This window comes from Trachypithecus francoisi, unplaced genomic scaffold (genome assembly GCF_009764315.1).
Source record: "Trachypithecus francoisi isolate TF-2019V2 unplaced genomic scaffold, Tfra_2.0 Lachesis_group9, whole genome shotgun sequence".
In the NCBI taxonomy this organism is placed as follows: Eukaryota; Metazoa; Chordata; class Mammalia; order Primates; family Cercopithecidae; genus Trachypithecus; species Trachypithecus francoisi.
Genome location: NW_022681474.1, coordinates 1,321,529 through 1,337,828, shown reverse-complemented (window position 1 = coordinate 1,337,828; position 16,300 = coordinate 1,321,529). Strand labels below are relative to the sequence as shown.

The 16,300-nt window shown below is 60.9% G+C and overlaps 1 protein-coding gene across 2 annotated transcripts in view; it reads right to left on the bottom strand.

The window, feature by feature from the left end:
* Positions 1 to 16,300, bottom strand: part of LOC117082790 (serine/threonine-protein kinase 32C) — a 102,072-nt gene that overhangs the window by 31,858 nt on the left and 53,914 nt on the right. For both annotated transcript variants that reach the window (XM_033209787.1, XM_033209788.1), the window contains exon 2: positions 7,015 to 7,070. In XM_033209787.1, coding sequence (XP_033065678.1) covers positions 7,015 to 7,070 — 56 coding nt within the window. The remainder of the gene's footprint in view (positions 1 to 7,014; positions 7,071 to 16,300) is intronic.

Sequence of the window (16,300 nt, the reverse complement as noted above, 5' to 3'; positions counted from 1 at the left end):
AAAGCCAGACAGGGTCTGCGGTGGCCAGTACCGCACTCCACACTCCTGAGAGCCACAGGCCAGAACCCTCGGGAAGCTGATGGGCATTTTACAGATTGTGTGAGGGCTCAGGACAAGAGCACTGTGTGCGATGAACCTCCCCACAGCCTGTCCTGGGGCCCTGGGTCCAGCCAGCAGATTCCTTTGGTCCCCACAGGAGGACACGTCAATTCAGCCCAGTAAACATTCTCCGGACCCAGTAACAGCACACAGTCCTCCCAAGCCAGGGGAGCCCATCTCACACACACAATCACAGAATCACAGCAAAGTCAGCAAAAACCCAAAGCCTGTATCAAACCATCTTAGTCCCAACTAACGGAGTCCAGAAACACCACTACTGCAAGGTCCCCAGGGGCACCGCACACTCCCTGCCGGATGGGGGTCACTCTGTGCCACACACTTGTGGCCGCCACAAAGGGCTCCTGCTGCCCTGAGCGGGGTGGCCGGGCGGCGGGCTGGCGAGGAAGCCAGAGCCTGTGCTGCTGGGAAGTGAGAGGCGTCTGGGGAGAAACCCAGGCTCAGTCGCCCGCAGTGACTGCAGCAGCCCCTGCCCCGGGAGCCTGGCAGCAGGCCAGCATTGTGGGGCTTCTGCGGACACTGCTGGACATCATCAACTTTCAGAGGCCACCGTTGGCTCCCTTTCAGCCAGGCTTCCCGGACACTAGGGGGCTGTCGCGTGAGGGTCACCCACGGCACATAGACCCGGGGTCCTCAGATCCCAAGTCCAGAATCCAGGCCTGGACATCTCAGGAACAGGATGGACAGTGAGGACAGGAACGCATCGCTCACCATGGGAACACACATCACAAATAAGCAGCCCCCAGGACACCCAGCTTCCAATCGGCGTCAGTGTCCGCTGGCTGCAAGGGTGAGGAACAAACAGAGCCGCCTGCCAGGCTGAGGTCACCCAGGCTGCCTTTCGGTGGAGCTGCTATCCTGGTGGCCTGGAGAGCATGAGGCCCCCCAGGGAAGCCCCCCCAAGGGCAGAGCCTGGGCTACAGGCAGCGCTGACTCGAGCCACCCAGGTGGTGGTCTGGGACCCCCATGACTCCAAGCTGGCAATTGAGTTTCATCCTAGAACCCAGACACCTCCGAGCTCTTCTCGGCCAGTGCTGCTCTCCACCTGTAGCAAACCACCCCCCGATGGATGAGAGGAACCCTCAGAAGCAGCTCCTCCCGGCATGGACTCAGAGGCCACAGGCTCAGCCGCTGCGTTACGGCTGCACCTGGCAGGGTGGTCCTGCAGCTGCCATGTGGCGGTTGCCATAGTGACCACAGGCACTGTCTTCTGGCTGAGACAGCACAGGGGGCCCAGGCAAGGTGGAATCAGGGCCACGCCCACAGGCCCTGCACAGGGACATGGAGCTGGGGAGCCCGGCCAGGCAGCCCTTCTTTACCCACAGACATGCTCTCCCTCTTCCTGCCTCTCTCTTGGGTTCATCGGGGACGTGGGGTCACTGCAAGGACAGGCGGTTCCTCGGGGTGGGTGGGGGCTGTGGTGAAGGCCTTTTGACCCCCGTTTTCTTAGTTCTTTCCGCACAGCCTGAGAAATGCGGACGCCGTGCGCCTGTGCCTCTCTCTCTCTCTCTCTCGGAAAGGAGGATGGCCTTGCGGTAAGGGGTGTGCAGGGCAGGGCGAGGAGCCCAGCCAGCTAGGGGGGTTAGAGAGGAGACAGCAGAGGCCCACTCAGGGTCAAGGGGTGGGGCTACACCCAACTATGCCCACTGCCCAACAGCCAGCCGTGCCACCGAGAAATCCATCTGGGCAGGGGGCTCTCAAACCCCCAAAGGGGCACCATACCCCTAGAGACATGCCTCTGCCTCCTGATAGCTGTGCCATCAGACACCACCAAGCTGGCGTCCTGGTGTTCCCTGCAGCATTCTGGCCGAGTGGAAACCCAGCCTCTGCCCCTACAAACATCAACAGGAACATGTGATCTCCCAGCACTTAGCACCTCACACCCAAAACACTCCTAGTTACGTGAGGGTCTGACTGTTATTCCCAGGAGCACCAGCCACAGCTTGGCAAAGCCAAACCCGACCCTCCACCCACACCTGCTGCCCAGGCTAGGTACAAGAGCCACACGCCCAGCCCACCCAACTCCTCCAGCCAGAAGCATGGCCGTGGCTCCAGAGGACGCCCACTGGCCCTTTGACAGGGGCGAGAAGGCAGGATGCAGGGCCACGCAGCTCAGGAACAAAGTTCACAATTTAACACTGGGAAAAGTTAGAAAATAAAGTCTCTTAGTCACAGTAGCAAAAAGTTACACGTAACAACGTGACAAATAATAACTACAGGAACAACATAGCATAAACACAGCAAAATATGAAGAATCAATATAAAAAAGCAGATGCCTATTTGGGTAAAAGTCACTAGACCCCTAGATGGGTAAGATCTCCACTTTGCTCTCCATTAATCTGAAAATGTAAGTCCTACCCAAATCCCAGTGGGGTTACTTTCCACCTTGACAAGACATACTCATAAGACATATGGCCATAGTCCATGTGGAAATACAAACACGGGAAGAGCCGGCATTTTTGGCAGAGTGTAGAAGAGGCTCTGGAGTCCTGCGGCCTCGCTGGTCGGCACACCCTGCAGGGAACAGTGCGGGACGCCCAGAGAGAGGCCTGCGCATGGCCACATCCACAACAAGCTGTCCACAAGCAGTTCCAGACCTCGAGCCTGCCGATTTAAAAGGCTGAATTCCAGCCAGGCGTGGTGGCTCACACCTCTAATCCCAGCACTTTGGGAGGCTGAGACGGGCAGATCTCTTGAGGTCACGACTTTGAGACCAGCCTGGCGAACATAGTGAAATCGTCTCTACTAAAATTACAAAAAAAAGTTAACTGAGTGTGGTTGCACACGCCTGTAGTCCCAGCTCTCAGGAGGCTGAGGCACAAGAATCACTTGAACCTGGGAGACGGAGGTCGCAGTGAGCCGAGATCACGCCACTGCACTGTAGCCTGGGTGACAGAGGGAGACCCTGACTCAAAAAAAAAAAAAAAAAAGCAAAAAATAAAAGCTGAATTCCAAATGGACTCCATTCTCCCCAGAACAGAATGTTTTTTGCCCTGATCGTGAATGAGGCAGCGCTGGGTGCAGACGGTCTTCAAGCATGTATGCGTGTATGGGGGCCAGGGTCTGTTGTCCTCTGAGAGGGGCCATGAGCTGGGAGCTGCTGGGAGTGGGGCAGCTGAGGGTAACTGGGGCACGGGGCCAGTGGAGCAGGACCCGAGGTGGGGGAGTGCAGCAGGACAGAAGGGCATGGGTGGTGAAGGGGCTCTGGTGGCACCACCAAGCTCTGCCTTGTTGACTATTTGGAGCAGAAGCCACTGGAAAACAGCACCTGAGGTGGGCGGCTCTCACCGAACTCCCCTCATCTGTCTAAAGACAGACCCTCCAAGAGAAACTGCCAGCTCAGCCCCTCCTGCAGTACCACCGGCCCAGGAAAAGGGACCCTCCCCCTGGAGAGGGGCCAGGATCCACCCCCGCCTCAGGCTCGGTCACAAACCATCACAGTCCCCATTGCTTCTCTGAGGGCCCTGTAGTCTTCCCTACAAGCTGTGTGCCCCCCACGCGGCCCCCACTCCACCTTCTCCCAGCCTGCCCGTCAGCCCTCGGGCCCCCCACGCGGCCCCCACTCCACCTTCTCCCAGCCGGCCCGTCAGCCCTCGGGCCCCCCACGCGGCCCCCACTCCACCTTCTCCCAGCCGGCCCGTCAGCCCTCGGGGCCCAGCACTGTTTTGGGTATTTCCTTGTTTCCCCCACGATGCCCTGCACGTGTCACACGAACAATAAATTCGGATGCTTTTCCTCCTGCCCCCGTGCCTCCTGTCAGCACGTCTCACAGACCCGGCTCAGCCTCAGAAGGCAGCGGGAGGGACAGCTCCTCCACGGCGCGTTTGGTTCGGGAAACCTTGGCCCAAAGAACAGGAAAACGCTGTACCGCGCCCCCCCAGGAGAACCACAGACCGGAAAAGTCAACGGCTTTTAAGAGACTTGTGTCCAGAGATGGGGCCCGCCTGACAGGCCAGAGGGGCCGGGGCTCGGCATGGACTTGGGGTTCATGCCCGGCCCAACCTGCGCTGGTCTGCGCCCCCCAGCCAAGCCTGGTCCCAGAGAGATCCTGGGGCAGCGACCTGCCCTCCTCCCTGGGGCAGCTGCATCCAAGCCAACCACCACCAGCTCCCGGAAGGAAGGACGTGGGAAGGGACTGCCCCCACCCACGGTTCCTGTGACCACAGCCCGCAGCCTGAGATAACCGTAGCCTGAGGCTGGGAATTCGGTGTCCTGGATTCTGAACAAGCACAATTAGCAGTGCTGGGGAGGCAGCGAGCTTCTCAGACACCGAGGCCTTTGTAACCCCGGCTGGAAGCTGAGAAGGCACCAGGCAGAATTTAATCACACTGAGTGGCCTGGGGGCGGGGTGGGGGCGGAGCATGGGCTGGATGAATGTCTATGCTGGGTGGGGGCGAGACGGGGGTGGAGAGTGGGCTGGATGAATGTCTATGCCAGGTGAGGGGGCAGGCAGGGGCGGGGGGCAGGCTGGAGGAATGTCCATGGCAGGAAGAAAACAGATTTTCTCCAAGTCTAGATTCCTCCCGCTAAGTGGTTAGTCCTGGAATTAACTAAGACCACCACTTGCAGCTGGACAGAACTGGGGGGCACCATGTACTTCAGGCCCCAGAGCTGCCTTCAAAACAGTGAAAATGGTAAATTTTGTTATGTGTAATTCACTGTAATTTTTTAAAAAATTGAAAACAAACACAAAAGCCAAGGGCCAGCTCTAGATAATCCGTTTCCAGGAGCGGCGGCCCCAAGAGTGGAGCTGTGGCCCTGGCAGGTAGAGCAGCTGCACCACGGCCATTTGGCAGGACCAGACTCTACCCGGTCAGACTCCAAACGCTGCGCCGTCCTGAACGGGTGGGCTCCGGTGCCCTACCAGGGTATCCCACCCCTCGACCCGGAGCCATTTTCACAGGTGGCTCCAACACTGGCAGGGCGCAGCTGAGCCTGGGCCCACCACCTCCTGCAGGGAAACAGCCGTGGCTGGGGCCTCTGCTGCTGCAGCCCCTCTGAACTGAGGCCACGTGTGAGCAGACGCAGCTACAGCCCAACCACATGCAGAGCCGCCTTCTCAGCCCTCATCCTTCCAGCTATGGGGTCATTGCCTTGGCCAGTGAAAGAGCTGGAAGGACCCCTCCAGGTCAGTGAAAGGCCTCACCTCACCCTCCCCTCGGTGCCAGGCATCCATCAGCAAGTGCTGCACAGAGCCCCTGCAGGCCTGATGAGGAGGCCTAACTGGGAGCCAGAAGGAACCCTCCAGGTGCACGATTACCCTGCATCTGAGCACAGCACCCAGTGGCTCCCTCCTGTTCCCCACACTCCACAGTTGCCCATTTCTGGGCCAGCTGGCTTTTGCGAGCCTCTTAAGAACTGGTCCGAGGAGCAGAACCCTGGGGGGGTCTGCAGACGGTGGCAGGGCTGAGGCTGCCCACCTGTGCTCATGAGGAGGAGGGGACCATCCCCAGGCAGGGGTGTAGGGCCAACAGAGGCGGGGGCAATGGGGAGATGCCGGGGCCCCCAGGAAACAGCACCTGCACCCGCCAGCCTCGCTCCCCAGGGCAGGTCTTTGCCCCTCAGATGCCCTTGGCCTGGCCCTCTCCAGATGTGCTGGCCGGGCCCAGGCTTCCCAGCCTCCCTCCTTGAACCTGATTTCTGGATGCCTGGTGACTCCCAGGGTCCCTCTAAGACCCCTCTCCTGAGACCCGTCGCAATTGCCGTCCTCCGCTGCCTGAGGGGAGCAGTCCCCCCAAACTCCATCCTGCCTTCCCCTCGTGCACCCGCTGTGGGCCCGGAGAATAGAACTGAGGCTCAGCTGGGAGGACAGGAGGGTCTGAGTCAGTCCCAACAGCCCTGAGTGTCTCTGGCGAACTCCGCCGGCTTCAGCACCTCACCTAGACGCTCAACCGGCCTCACCAGCAACAAAACGGTGCAGGTCCACGGGCACCTCCCCACATGCAGAGACTCAAAAGCACTCTCTCCTCGGTGCACGGGAGCTTTCTCAATGCCCTGCGCGAAGGGGCTCATTCACTCGACTTTTCATCACCCCAGGCCGCAAGTAACCCAGCAGAGCCATGGCTTGCAATACAATGAAATGGAGGTAATTAATCACATCAAATACCCTACGTATTATACTCCCGTAGCCCGGCAATCGCTTTAAAAAGGGCTTATGGGGCTTACATAGACAGTGTCCAGGCAGCTGTACAGCCAGGAGCGGGAGGGAGGCAGAGCCCATCTGCTAAGCCTCCCGGGACAGCTGAAAAGAACTGTCCATTCAGAAGTGATTCATCCACAACAGAGCCGCGCGCAGAAGCCGGAGGGCTAATTCCAACCTTTCCCGAGTGCTCGTTAAGCCTCTTTGAGTTATAATTACCCCTGATCTCTAGATATTACAAGGCGTCAATCAGGAAGTTAGATCTGGCCAAGAGAAAACAAAAGGAATAAAGGAACGGGCTCCGTCCAGGCCAGCCAGCAGGCCTACGTGGAGGACAGCAGCAGGGCATTCTGGACGGGGCTGGAGACAGGGATGGGGAAGAGGACAGGGCCCAGCTGAGGATGCACGCTCAGCACCCACCCTCCATCCTGTCCCCGCAGGCCCTGAGGAGCAGCCGCAGGCACAGCCCGGCTTCTGGGCTCCGGTTCAGCCAAAGCTGCGATTTTGTCCCCGTGGCTCCTGGACGCTGCGGTGTTGGTGACACCATGGGGCCCAGTCTGACGGCGGCACAGCTGGCTGCCTCCACGGGAGGAGCGCCCACGCCCTCCCTAAAGGACCTGGAGCCTCGGTCCGGGTGAGGCTGCTTCTCCCGAGGAGGATGGGGGCAGGTGGACTCAGGGGACAGCACGTCCAACTCCACGGTTCTGCCCCTGCCCCCTCAGCCCTCAGCCCAATCCCCACGCCAGGCCCTGCCTTACCTTGCCAAAGCTGCCCTTCCCGATGGCCCGAAGGATCTGGAAGTGGTCAAAGTTCACTGCAGAATAAAACAGAGAGACACCTGGTGAGGTGGCAGTAAGGCCCCACGAGGCACAAACCCCCACCCCAGAGCAGCTCCTCCACCTCGACACCCCCCACCCCGATGCTGCCAGGGCCCCTCACCCTAGAAGAGGATCTCCATGGGGCGGGCTGAACTCTCGCTCCTGTGCGAGGCAGGAGGGGGCTGAGCCCCAGTCAGTGAAGACATGGGCCTGGGGTCATGCACGTCCTATTCCCAGAACTGTTACAGGATTAGGCAGGTGCCCACCACAGCAGGGACACGGCAAGAACGAGCCACCACGCCTGAGTCCGACTCTACTGGGCTGCCGTCCCGGGCACCGGCCACCCCCACTGAAAGCTACTCCGTCCAGTGAACACCCCCAAACAGGCAGGCCCGGGGTTTTGGGGGAAGCCACGCACGCGTGAGCAGCTGTTCCTGGTTCCCCTCCACCCTGCTCCGCGTCTCCAGAGGACGGGGCGTCAGCCCTGCTGACACTCACTGGGCAAGCCTGGGGGAGTTTGCAAATGGTCCCAAGATGAACGAGAGGAGGCTCAGGGCTGCAGCTGTGTCCACCATGACCTGAGTGGCCTGGGAGTGCCTGCGCCCAGCACGAGGGCCATCCCGCAGGCCTATGCGAAGCTGCAGAAGGCACCGTTTCCCACACCTGCAAGCCCTTCCGGGAGAAGGACAGCCCCCCAATTGTCACTCATGAGACCTCCCCGTGTGCCCTGCCCAGGGAGCCTCTATCCACACCAAGGAAAGGGATTCTGACGGGCTTTCCAGACCGCCTCCACTTGCCTTTCAAACCCAGGACATTCTCCGTGCACATAAGACGGGGGTCCCACAATGTCACCCACTGGCCTCCAGGATGAGCCCCTCCAGATGACTCCCAGGCCAGCAGCTGCCTCCACCTGTATCCCCAGGCCTATATCCCCAATTCTGCACCGCCAAGCCTGTGTCCCTGGGTCTGCACCCCCAGTGTGCTGCACCCATGAAGGGCCTGCACATGGCTCTCACTGCAAGGCCCTGTGTCCTAGAGCCAGGTTTAGGGCACACACTGGTTCACAACATTTCACTTTTTTACCCACTTTTACCACAGCCTCATGTTCACTTATTCTGTGGGGAATTCAACATCTGGAACCCACCCCCCCAACACACAAACATGGTTATTTTAAAGGCAGGGAAGACACAGCCAAGGCCAGAGGCAGACCCAGGGAGACACCGCGGTGGGTACTGACCACTCCTGGGAGGCACGACCTGGAGTCTCATCTCATCTCCACTGCTCCCTGGGGGTACCCTGTGCCATTGGTGGGGCAAGTGCTTGAGGCACTCGGTGTGTGGAGGAGGACACAGAACAGTTTCTAGAAGAAAGGTTTCTTCACATTTTCCTCTGAACTGGAAAATGCCCACTCCCTTCCCAGGGTGCTCCAGGATAGCACCAGGGTTCAGCACAGACACAGCAGACAAAGTGTCCATCCTCACGGACCCTGGAGACAGAGTCACACACCCAGAGGTCTTTCAGTCTGAGCTACGGGCGCCATGACAAGGACCCATGGAGGCTTCAGGGCTTGGAGCACAGGGCAGAGCCGGCGTGAAGGTGCAGGGTCGTATCCTGGGGAGAGGACACCTGTGCTGGGCCCTCCAGACAAGTGGGCATCAGTCGGGGGCAGAGAGAAGGTGCCCAGGTGAGGGGCCAGCCTGGGCACAGGCAGGAAAAGGACCCCAATGGTATGGACAGACCCACAAGCTGGTCAGTGGGTGAAGTGGGAGGGCGGTCAGCAGAGCACCTGGGGGTGAGAAAGGGGCTGTGACTTGTGGCCTTGGTCTCCTCTGCACAAGACGGCAGTGGGGCTTGACTCTGCAGAGGTGGGGAGAGCGGTCTGATTTAAGCGCCTTAGAAAGGCGCTCCTCACCTCCCCTCTGTAAGTGCCTACAGGGGCACTGACTGGCACAGGGGGTCAGGACCAGGTTGATGGAGGGGGTGGGGCTTCAAGGGGTGAGAGAAGAGGCTGCCAGGCATCAGAGCTGGGCAATGGGCAGAGAGGCCGCAGAGGACAGACCGTGCTGCACAGACAAGACCTGTGGCCGACACCCACAAGCTGGCACAGCCCCCAAGATCCCCAGCTCCAGGCGGCAGCCGCCCCACCCTGCATCCCAGCCTCCTTCCTCAGGAAAACCTACGCACGCCCAAACAGAGATTATGTCATCAAGGCAGAGGCTGCTCCGGCACCCGCGAGGGCACTCCGAGGCAGCCCGGGCCACAGCCCCACAGGCAGGGAGCAGCTGCCACCCTGTGGCGTCACCCAATGTCCCCAGACATTAAAGGAAAGTGGGCTGCGAACCGGCACGTGTCATGGACGGGGCTGAACTGGAGGAGGGAGGGGAACGAGAGGGCGGCTGGGCCGTGGCAGGGGAGACAGGGACACCGATGCCATCCAGCAGCCAACCCCAACGGGATGGACCTCGGAGTCTGCGGGGCCTGCCCTGCAGTGGGGAGGGGACGGGGTGTCAGGGCAAGGCCCAGGGCTGAGCTGGCTGCCTACAGCTTGGGGAGATGACTCTGCTGGGCGGCTCTGGGTCCAAGGACCCTCTGTCCACCAGGCTCCACCCAGGCCGCCGCTCCTAGAGACCCCTGTGCTCCTTCTTGGAGCACCTGGTAGAGGCAGAAGAGCCCCAGCGGGCACAGAAGCCCATGGTTGGCACAGCCTTGGCCATTCCCAACAGAGCTGAGGACAAGGGTGGTGGTCCACGCCCACACGCATGCCTAGGACGGCCACATGGCACCTGCTGTGCCACGCCCCTGACCCTGGACTTGGCACATGGGTACCTGGAATCCAGTCCTGGACTGCCCTGGGAAACGAAGCCAGCATCTTCCAGTGCCTGGGCGCATGCTCCGGTGGCCTCCCCCAGGACCCCAAGCAGTCAGCACAGCGTGGAGCCCTAAGCCTCTGGGCCCCCGAGCTGTGAACCAGCAAGAGAGCCCAGCCACCATTACCTCCAACTTAGAGAATAAGCACTAGTTCCTGAGGTTAGTCCCTCCTGGGAAGAAAGGGATGGGAAACAAAATGTATTAAATAAGCCAGAAGCATAAGGGAGTCACGGCAACTGTGTCACCTGTGCCTGCACACCTGCAAAGCCAGTACCTCCCGAGGGTGTGAGGAGGAGGCAGCTCCGGCAGGGGCTCCCGGCCAGGAGGCAGCAGCAGGGTGTGTGCCGGGGCGTGGCTGTGGGGTCAGGGCGTGCAGGGGTGGGGCTGTAAAGTCAGGGGTGTGCTGGGGCGGGGCTCTGGGGGGGTCAGGGCGTGTAGGGGGTGGGACTGTAAAGCCAGGAATGGGCTGGGGCGGGGCTGTGGGGGGTCAGGGCGTGTCAGGGGCGGGGCTGTAAAGCCAGGAATGGGCTGGGGCGGGGCTGTGGGGGGTCAGGGCGTGCAGGGGTGGGGCTGTAAAGTCAGGGGTGGGCTGGGGCGGGGCTGTGGGGGGTCCGGGCGTGCAGGGGGTGGGACTGTAAAGTCAGGGGTGTGCTGGGGCGGGGCTGTGGGGGGTCAGGGCGTGTCAGGGGCAGGGCTGTGAGGTGGGGGGACTTGCCAGGGCAGGGCCATGGGGTTGGGGGAGTTTCAGGGGTGGGGCTGAGGGTGGAGCCATGGGGGTTAGGGACATGCAGCCCCCACTTTGCAGTGCCTGTGATTTGAACACAACTGTCCCGGCTTCCTAAGACTGACCAGGAGGGCGGCCACAGGGACACCAAGTCCCAGACAGTGGCACCCGAGACAGCCATGCAGATGCTGCTCAGGGAAGGTGCAGGTGCGACAGGAATCCCGGATGTGGCTCCAGGACACCACGTGAGCAGCAGAGTGTAACCCTGTGGGCAGGGCTCACCACACCAGCACCCATGAGAAGCCCCCAGACAAGTGGTCTCTGCCAGCCATGTCCACAGGGATCCCTACTCAGGGACCCACTGTCCCAGACCCTGCCAGGTGAGTCACAGGCACCGGCAGGAGGCTGATAGGCATCGTAGCTATCCTCTGGATGACCGTGGCTCCACCCTGATGCCCAGCTCCTGCTGCCCCCTGGGTGCTGGGGTCAGACACACCTGGCCTTGCCACTGCACACAGCAGCCCTCATGCCCTCCCAATCCCAGCCCCGAAGGCTCCAAACCAGTGAAACTGGAGACCCAGTGGCTGTTTCAGGTCCCTGCCCCTCACACCTGCCATTAGCAACCCATGAGGGTCTCTGCACTGCCCCGGGCTGGGCCAGGACCTCCTATGACCACCGGCCCTGCCCCATGCAAGCCTAGGCTCAGACCCTTCCCGGCCCCCAAAGAAGAGGTCAGCTCTCATTCCAGCACTCAGCAGAGAAGGCAAGGAGAAGGAAGTCCACTAGCAGGAATCTGTCAAAACAGCTCCCTGTGTGCTCTGAGGAGAGCAATATATAATCAGCCTGGTGTCCCAAGAGTGGCCCTGCAACCACCACGCTCACCAGGAACCAGCGTCTACATAGTCCATCAAAGTCCTCTCATGAGAGTTCCCGGAGCTCCCTGCACACTGGCCGTGGATCAGGGGAGGGAAGGGACTGAGGCCGCAGAGCCCGGGGTGGCACCGGCAGAAGCGGCCGTACTCCGAGGGCAGGTGTGTATGAGACGCCCGGGACAGGTCACTGCAGTGAGGAGCCCCAGGCAAGTGTTCCTGAACCTTCCAGGCGTCCACCCAGCCTTCCATCGGCAGCACAGAAGTCAGAGACAGTTCTAGGCAAAGGTCAATATCTGGTTCCAAGCTGGGCAAGTGGCCAATGCTACACTCAGAGCCCCCAAAACCAACCCCTGCCTCATGGTAGGCTCCATGCAGGCCACTCTCAAGCCCACCTCCTTGGGTCCTCAGTTTCCTCATCTGCCAGTGGGAGGGTACAGTGAGGGTCTGCATAGCAGAGGCCTGGGTGGGGCCTATGGAGCATTAGGGGAGCCCGGGACATCGCAGCAGGACCCCACCATCCCTGGGGTCACCCCCAAGGAGCCCTGAGCCCCAGGCCCTACACACCTGCCTCCTATCTGCCACAGGACCGGCCTGGGGGGTCCAGGAGCCACCACGTGGTCACCCAACAGCAGGGCTGACCCCAGCTCCTGGGCCCCCAGGCCATGCATCTGCCCCCAGGCCCCACCCAGTTTCCCCTAGTCCCTAGTCCCAGGTCCTCTCTCAAGGGGGCCCATGGAGGGGGCGGAGACCAGGCCCCTGCGATGGGAGGAGAGGGAGCAGAGGGACAGGGCTGTGTGGAGGTGCCGTGGGCAGCCCTGGTCACCAAGGGAGCCAGGCAGGCCCCCAGAAGGAGTGAGTGTGCAAAGAGTTGGGGTCGTCACTTGATCTGGGCCTCAGAGGGAAGTGGGCATGGCCCCTTCCTTATACACAGAGTCTGTTGTGAACCGCCGAGGAGCCCTGTGGCCCTGGGAAAGGGGGGCATAGGAGCCCCAGCACCATCTCTTTACCCTACCTCGCCCCACACTCAGCCCCTGAGACTTAGGTGAGCACCCCAAGAGGGTGGTGGGTGCCCACCTCAGATCGACCCTGGCTTCTGGGGGTTGAGCCCTGAATGCAAACACTTCATTACCCACCACACGCAGGTCAACGCCTACGAATCCTGGGGCCTCCGACCCACGTCCCCCGGCTCACATCCCCACCTCATCCTGCTGGGCCACTCAGGGCTGGACCTTGGCACTGTCTGACCAGAAGGCTCTGGTCGAGGACCTGCTGGGGACATGGGGGCTTGCTAACCAGCCAAGGTCAGAGGTCACCGCGTGAACCACTGGCCAAGCCCATTCCAGACCTGGGAAGGAGGGAGATGCCCTCCCAGAGTGAACTCTTCAGTGTGGGGGAAACAGACACTCAACGAGCCAACAGGGTGGCGCCAGGTGCCAGGGAGGGAGCTAGAACAGGAAAGGGGGAGGGGACCACCATCCTGCAAGGCCATCGGGAGACATTTCTGAAGGGGACATTTGGGCAAATCAGCCTGGTGTCCCAAGAGTGGCCCTGCCACCACCACGGTCACCAGGAACCAGTGTCTACAGAGTCTATCAAAGTCCTCTCATGAGAGTTCCCAGAGCTCCCTGCACTTCCGGGCAAGTGTGGCATGGAAGTGTGGGCATGGGTCGTGATTATGGGGGCCAAGACTGGTCTGTCACGTTCCTCGGCGTGATTTACGCCATGTGATACCGTCAGCACATCCTCTACCTGTGCTGCCCGCCTCTCAAATTAGGACGCAGGTAAAAGGAGGAACCCACGCGGCTCCTCACAGTCCCATCTCACGGGCACGGGGCTCCTTCCCAGGAACCAGGACTGCCTGAAGGGAGCACCTCTGTACTTGCCTGCGCATGACGGCGTGGGGCAGAGCAGCTCGGAGCTCCAGGCCCACCAGCACCCACCCTCATTGTGCAACTTGACCAAAGGGCCACAGACACAATCTTCCCAGAACAGCAAATGCATTAGAATCAAGGGTTTTTAAAATATTCATTCTTCACAGAAGGCTTTCATTTTTTGGCGTTGGCAACTGAGAGCAGTCCTATAAGAATCGAGCACGGGGACGCCTCCTCCCAGTTCACTCTGGATTCTGCGTCCACGTGGGTGGGTTGAGAAACCAACACCAGCCTCCCACACCTCTCGCGGTGTCCGGCAGCGTCTCCAGGTCCTCCCCAAGGGCTGCTGGCTGGGGTCTCAGTCCCTGAACCAGGTCCCACAATTGTCTCGAGACTCATCAGCACTAAGCCCAGCACCCAGACAGCATGGACGCTCGTCCTTCCTAATGCAGCATGTGACTGTTCTCAGAGTTTCGCCGCCATCCCCAGGCTTACTAGGAGCAACAAAATAACCAAAGAAAAGGTAAGGAGCTTTTCCAGAAAGCAGCTCTCCAGCCGCAATTGTTTCTGGTTTCTGGGTTGCTGGCACAGGTGGCCCATCCACATGTCTGCCGGGAAGGTCCTGCCAGGCCTGGGAACTGGGCGAAAGGGAGCTGGAGGGAGCTGGAGGGAGCATAGGGAGCTGGAGAGAGCCGCAGGAGCCGCCCCTCCACAGCACGTCTAAGGCCAAACACAGGCTCAAGGCAGGAGACGGCCAAGACGTCGCCTCTGGCACAGCCACCACCGCGTCCAAGGTAAAAGCGTTAGGTGACATTTCAACATTTTCCCCAAGAATAAAACAATGATCTGCCCTCCTGTGGGCCTGGCTAGAACCTTCCTCCTGCCCTGCAGGGACCCGCCTCTGCGTCTAGCACTCAGCCGAGCAGCTGGCCCACGTGGGTGTGGAAAGAGCACTTCCAATAACAAACCAGCTGGGGAAAGCCCGAAGCCCCAGCAGGGTTTCAGGTTAAAACCCAGTCTTTTCATAAGCCAGGGTTTGTATCAAAACTGGTAAGAAAACGCTCCCATTGAGGGCCCAGGAGAGTGAACAGAGGCTGCTGCAGGGTGCCGGGAACCAGCGCTATGTCACCCCGACACAATGTGCACGCCCCCCCGCAAAGGCTGCCCCCAGGCCTGGGAGCCCAGGAGAGTAAACAGAGGCTGCTGCAGGGCACCGGGAACCAGCGCTATGTCACCCCAGCACAATGTGTGCACCCCCCTGTGAAGGCTGCCCCCAGGCCTGGGAGCCCAGGAGAGTGAACAGAGGCTGCCGCAGGGCGCCAGAAGCCAGCGCTATGTCACCCCGGCACAATGTGCGCACCCCTGACAAAGGCTGCCCCAAGAGCTGGAGAATCAGCTCTGCTCCCGACACCCCAGGTCCCCTCCTGATGTCTTTGGAGGCCCAGGAAGTGGGTGCTGGACAGTTTCAGAGCTGCCACATGGTAGGTGAGCTGCCCACAGCTGCAGGCGTGTCCCAGGCCTGGGACGCTTCCCTTCACAGCTCACCCCACCCGCTCATCCAGGAGAGGCCCCCACCTCAGAGTGTCCTCAGGCAGAACCAGCCCCTTCACCCATGGGAGGACTGCACACCAGAAGTGGACATTACTAGGAGAGCTGTCACAAAGACCAAATGTCACATGTGGCTGAAATGCACGCAGAAGTTGATTAAATGCCGTCTCGTCTCCTATGACCCGGGAAGTGCTTGTGATGAGGAAAATCGTCCCACAGGACTCCGAGACGCTGGCCCTGCCATGCTTGGGCAGCCTCTGGGGATGTCTGGCCCACACGGGGCTCCTGCCTTAGGAAACACTGGGCTGGGTGGAAGAGCCGGAACCGGCCCGACAGCTCCTCCTGGCAATGGGTGCCCCCCCACCCTCCGCCCCTGGGGCACCCTGGCCCACCGGGTGAACAGGAGTCACCAGACATCACCTCACAGACCCCTCACCCTCTTGCCACAGCCTGTGGGGACAAAGACTCACCAGGCTGACAGGCAGGATCGACACAGATGGGGACAAGACAGGTGGGGCTAGAGCCAGGCATTGGAGCTGCGGGGCAGGGGTGGGGAGGCTCCCGAGTTACAGCAGGGAACACAGAGCAAAAGCGTCCAGCCACAGCGCCCAGGAAAGGAGCACAGGGCCCTGGAGGAAGCCAGTCCCTCAATCTTTGCTGGGCCCCACGCAGTTTCCTGCACCACTGAGGATGTCTTGAAACCCCAGGGCAGGAAGGTCAGAGGTCAGGAGAGGGGATGTGGGCGTGGGTGCTGGCCTCTGACCCTGGACTCCTCCGTCGAGAGGGGGCCTGGAGCCTCGAGGTCATGCCTGGGTGCCAGTGCCACGGCCCAGCATTATGTGCGCTGCCCACGCGTTTCAGAGGGCCCACCTGGCCACCTTCCCCTTCTCCACTGTCCCCTCACCCAGGAGGAGACGGGCAGACCCCTTAGACCAGCAGCCCGCAGCCTCTGCATACCCTGGAGCCCTGGTGTCCAGCTCGGATTGGCCCAGGTGGCCTGGCAGCTTCCTGGCATCCCCGGGCAGTTCCAGGACAGGGCTCTGTCCTCAGCCGGCACCACTGCCCTTCCAGCCTCGGGGAGCCAACTGGGGTCTTACTCTGGGAACATACCCTGTGCCCCAGGCTCTGTCTTGGCAGCAATGCCCTCACCCTTTTCTGTGAAACAGACACAGCCATGATGTGGCAGCAGCCCAGAGCTGAGGCCTGTGGGGCCCCGGGCTCTGAAACAATCGTGGCCTCTCCTGCCCAGGTACATACCCAGAGCCCGGGGTCCTAGTGCCCGCACTCCCGGCAGGGCCCTGTTGAGGGCAGCATTCTTGCCATCTCCCTCCCCCACCTTAATT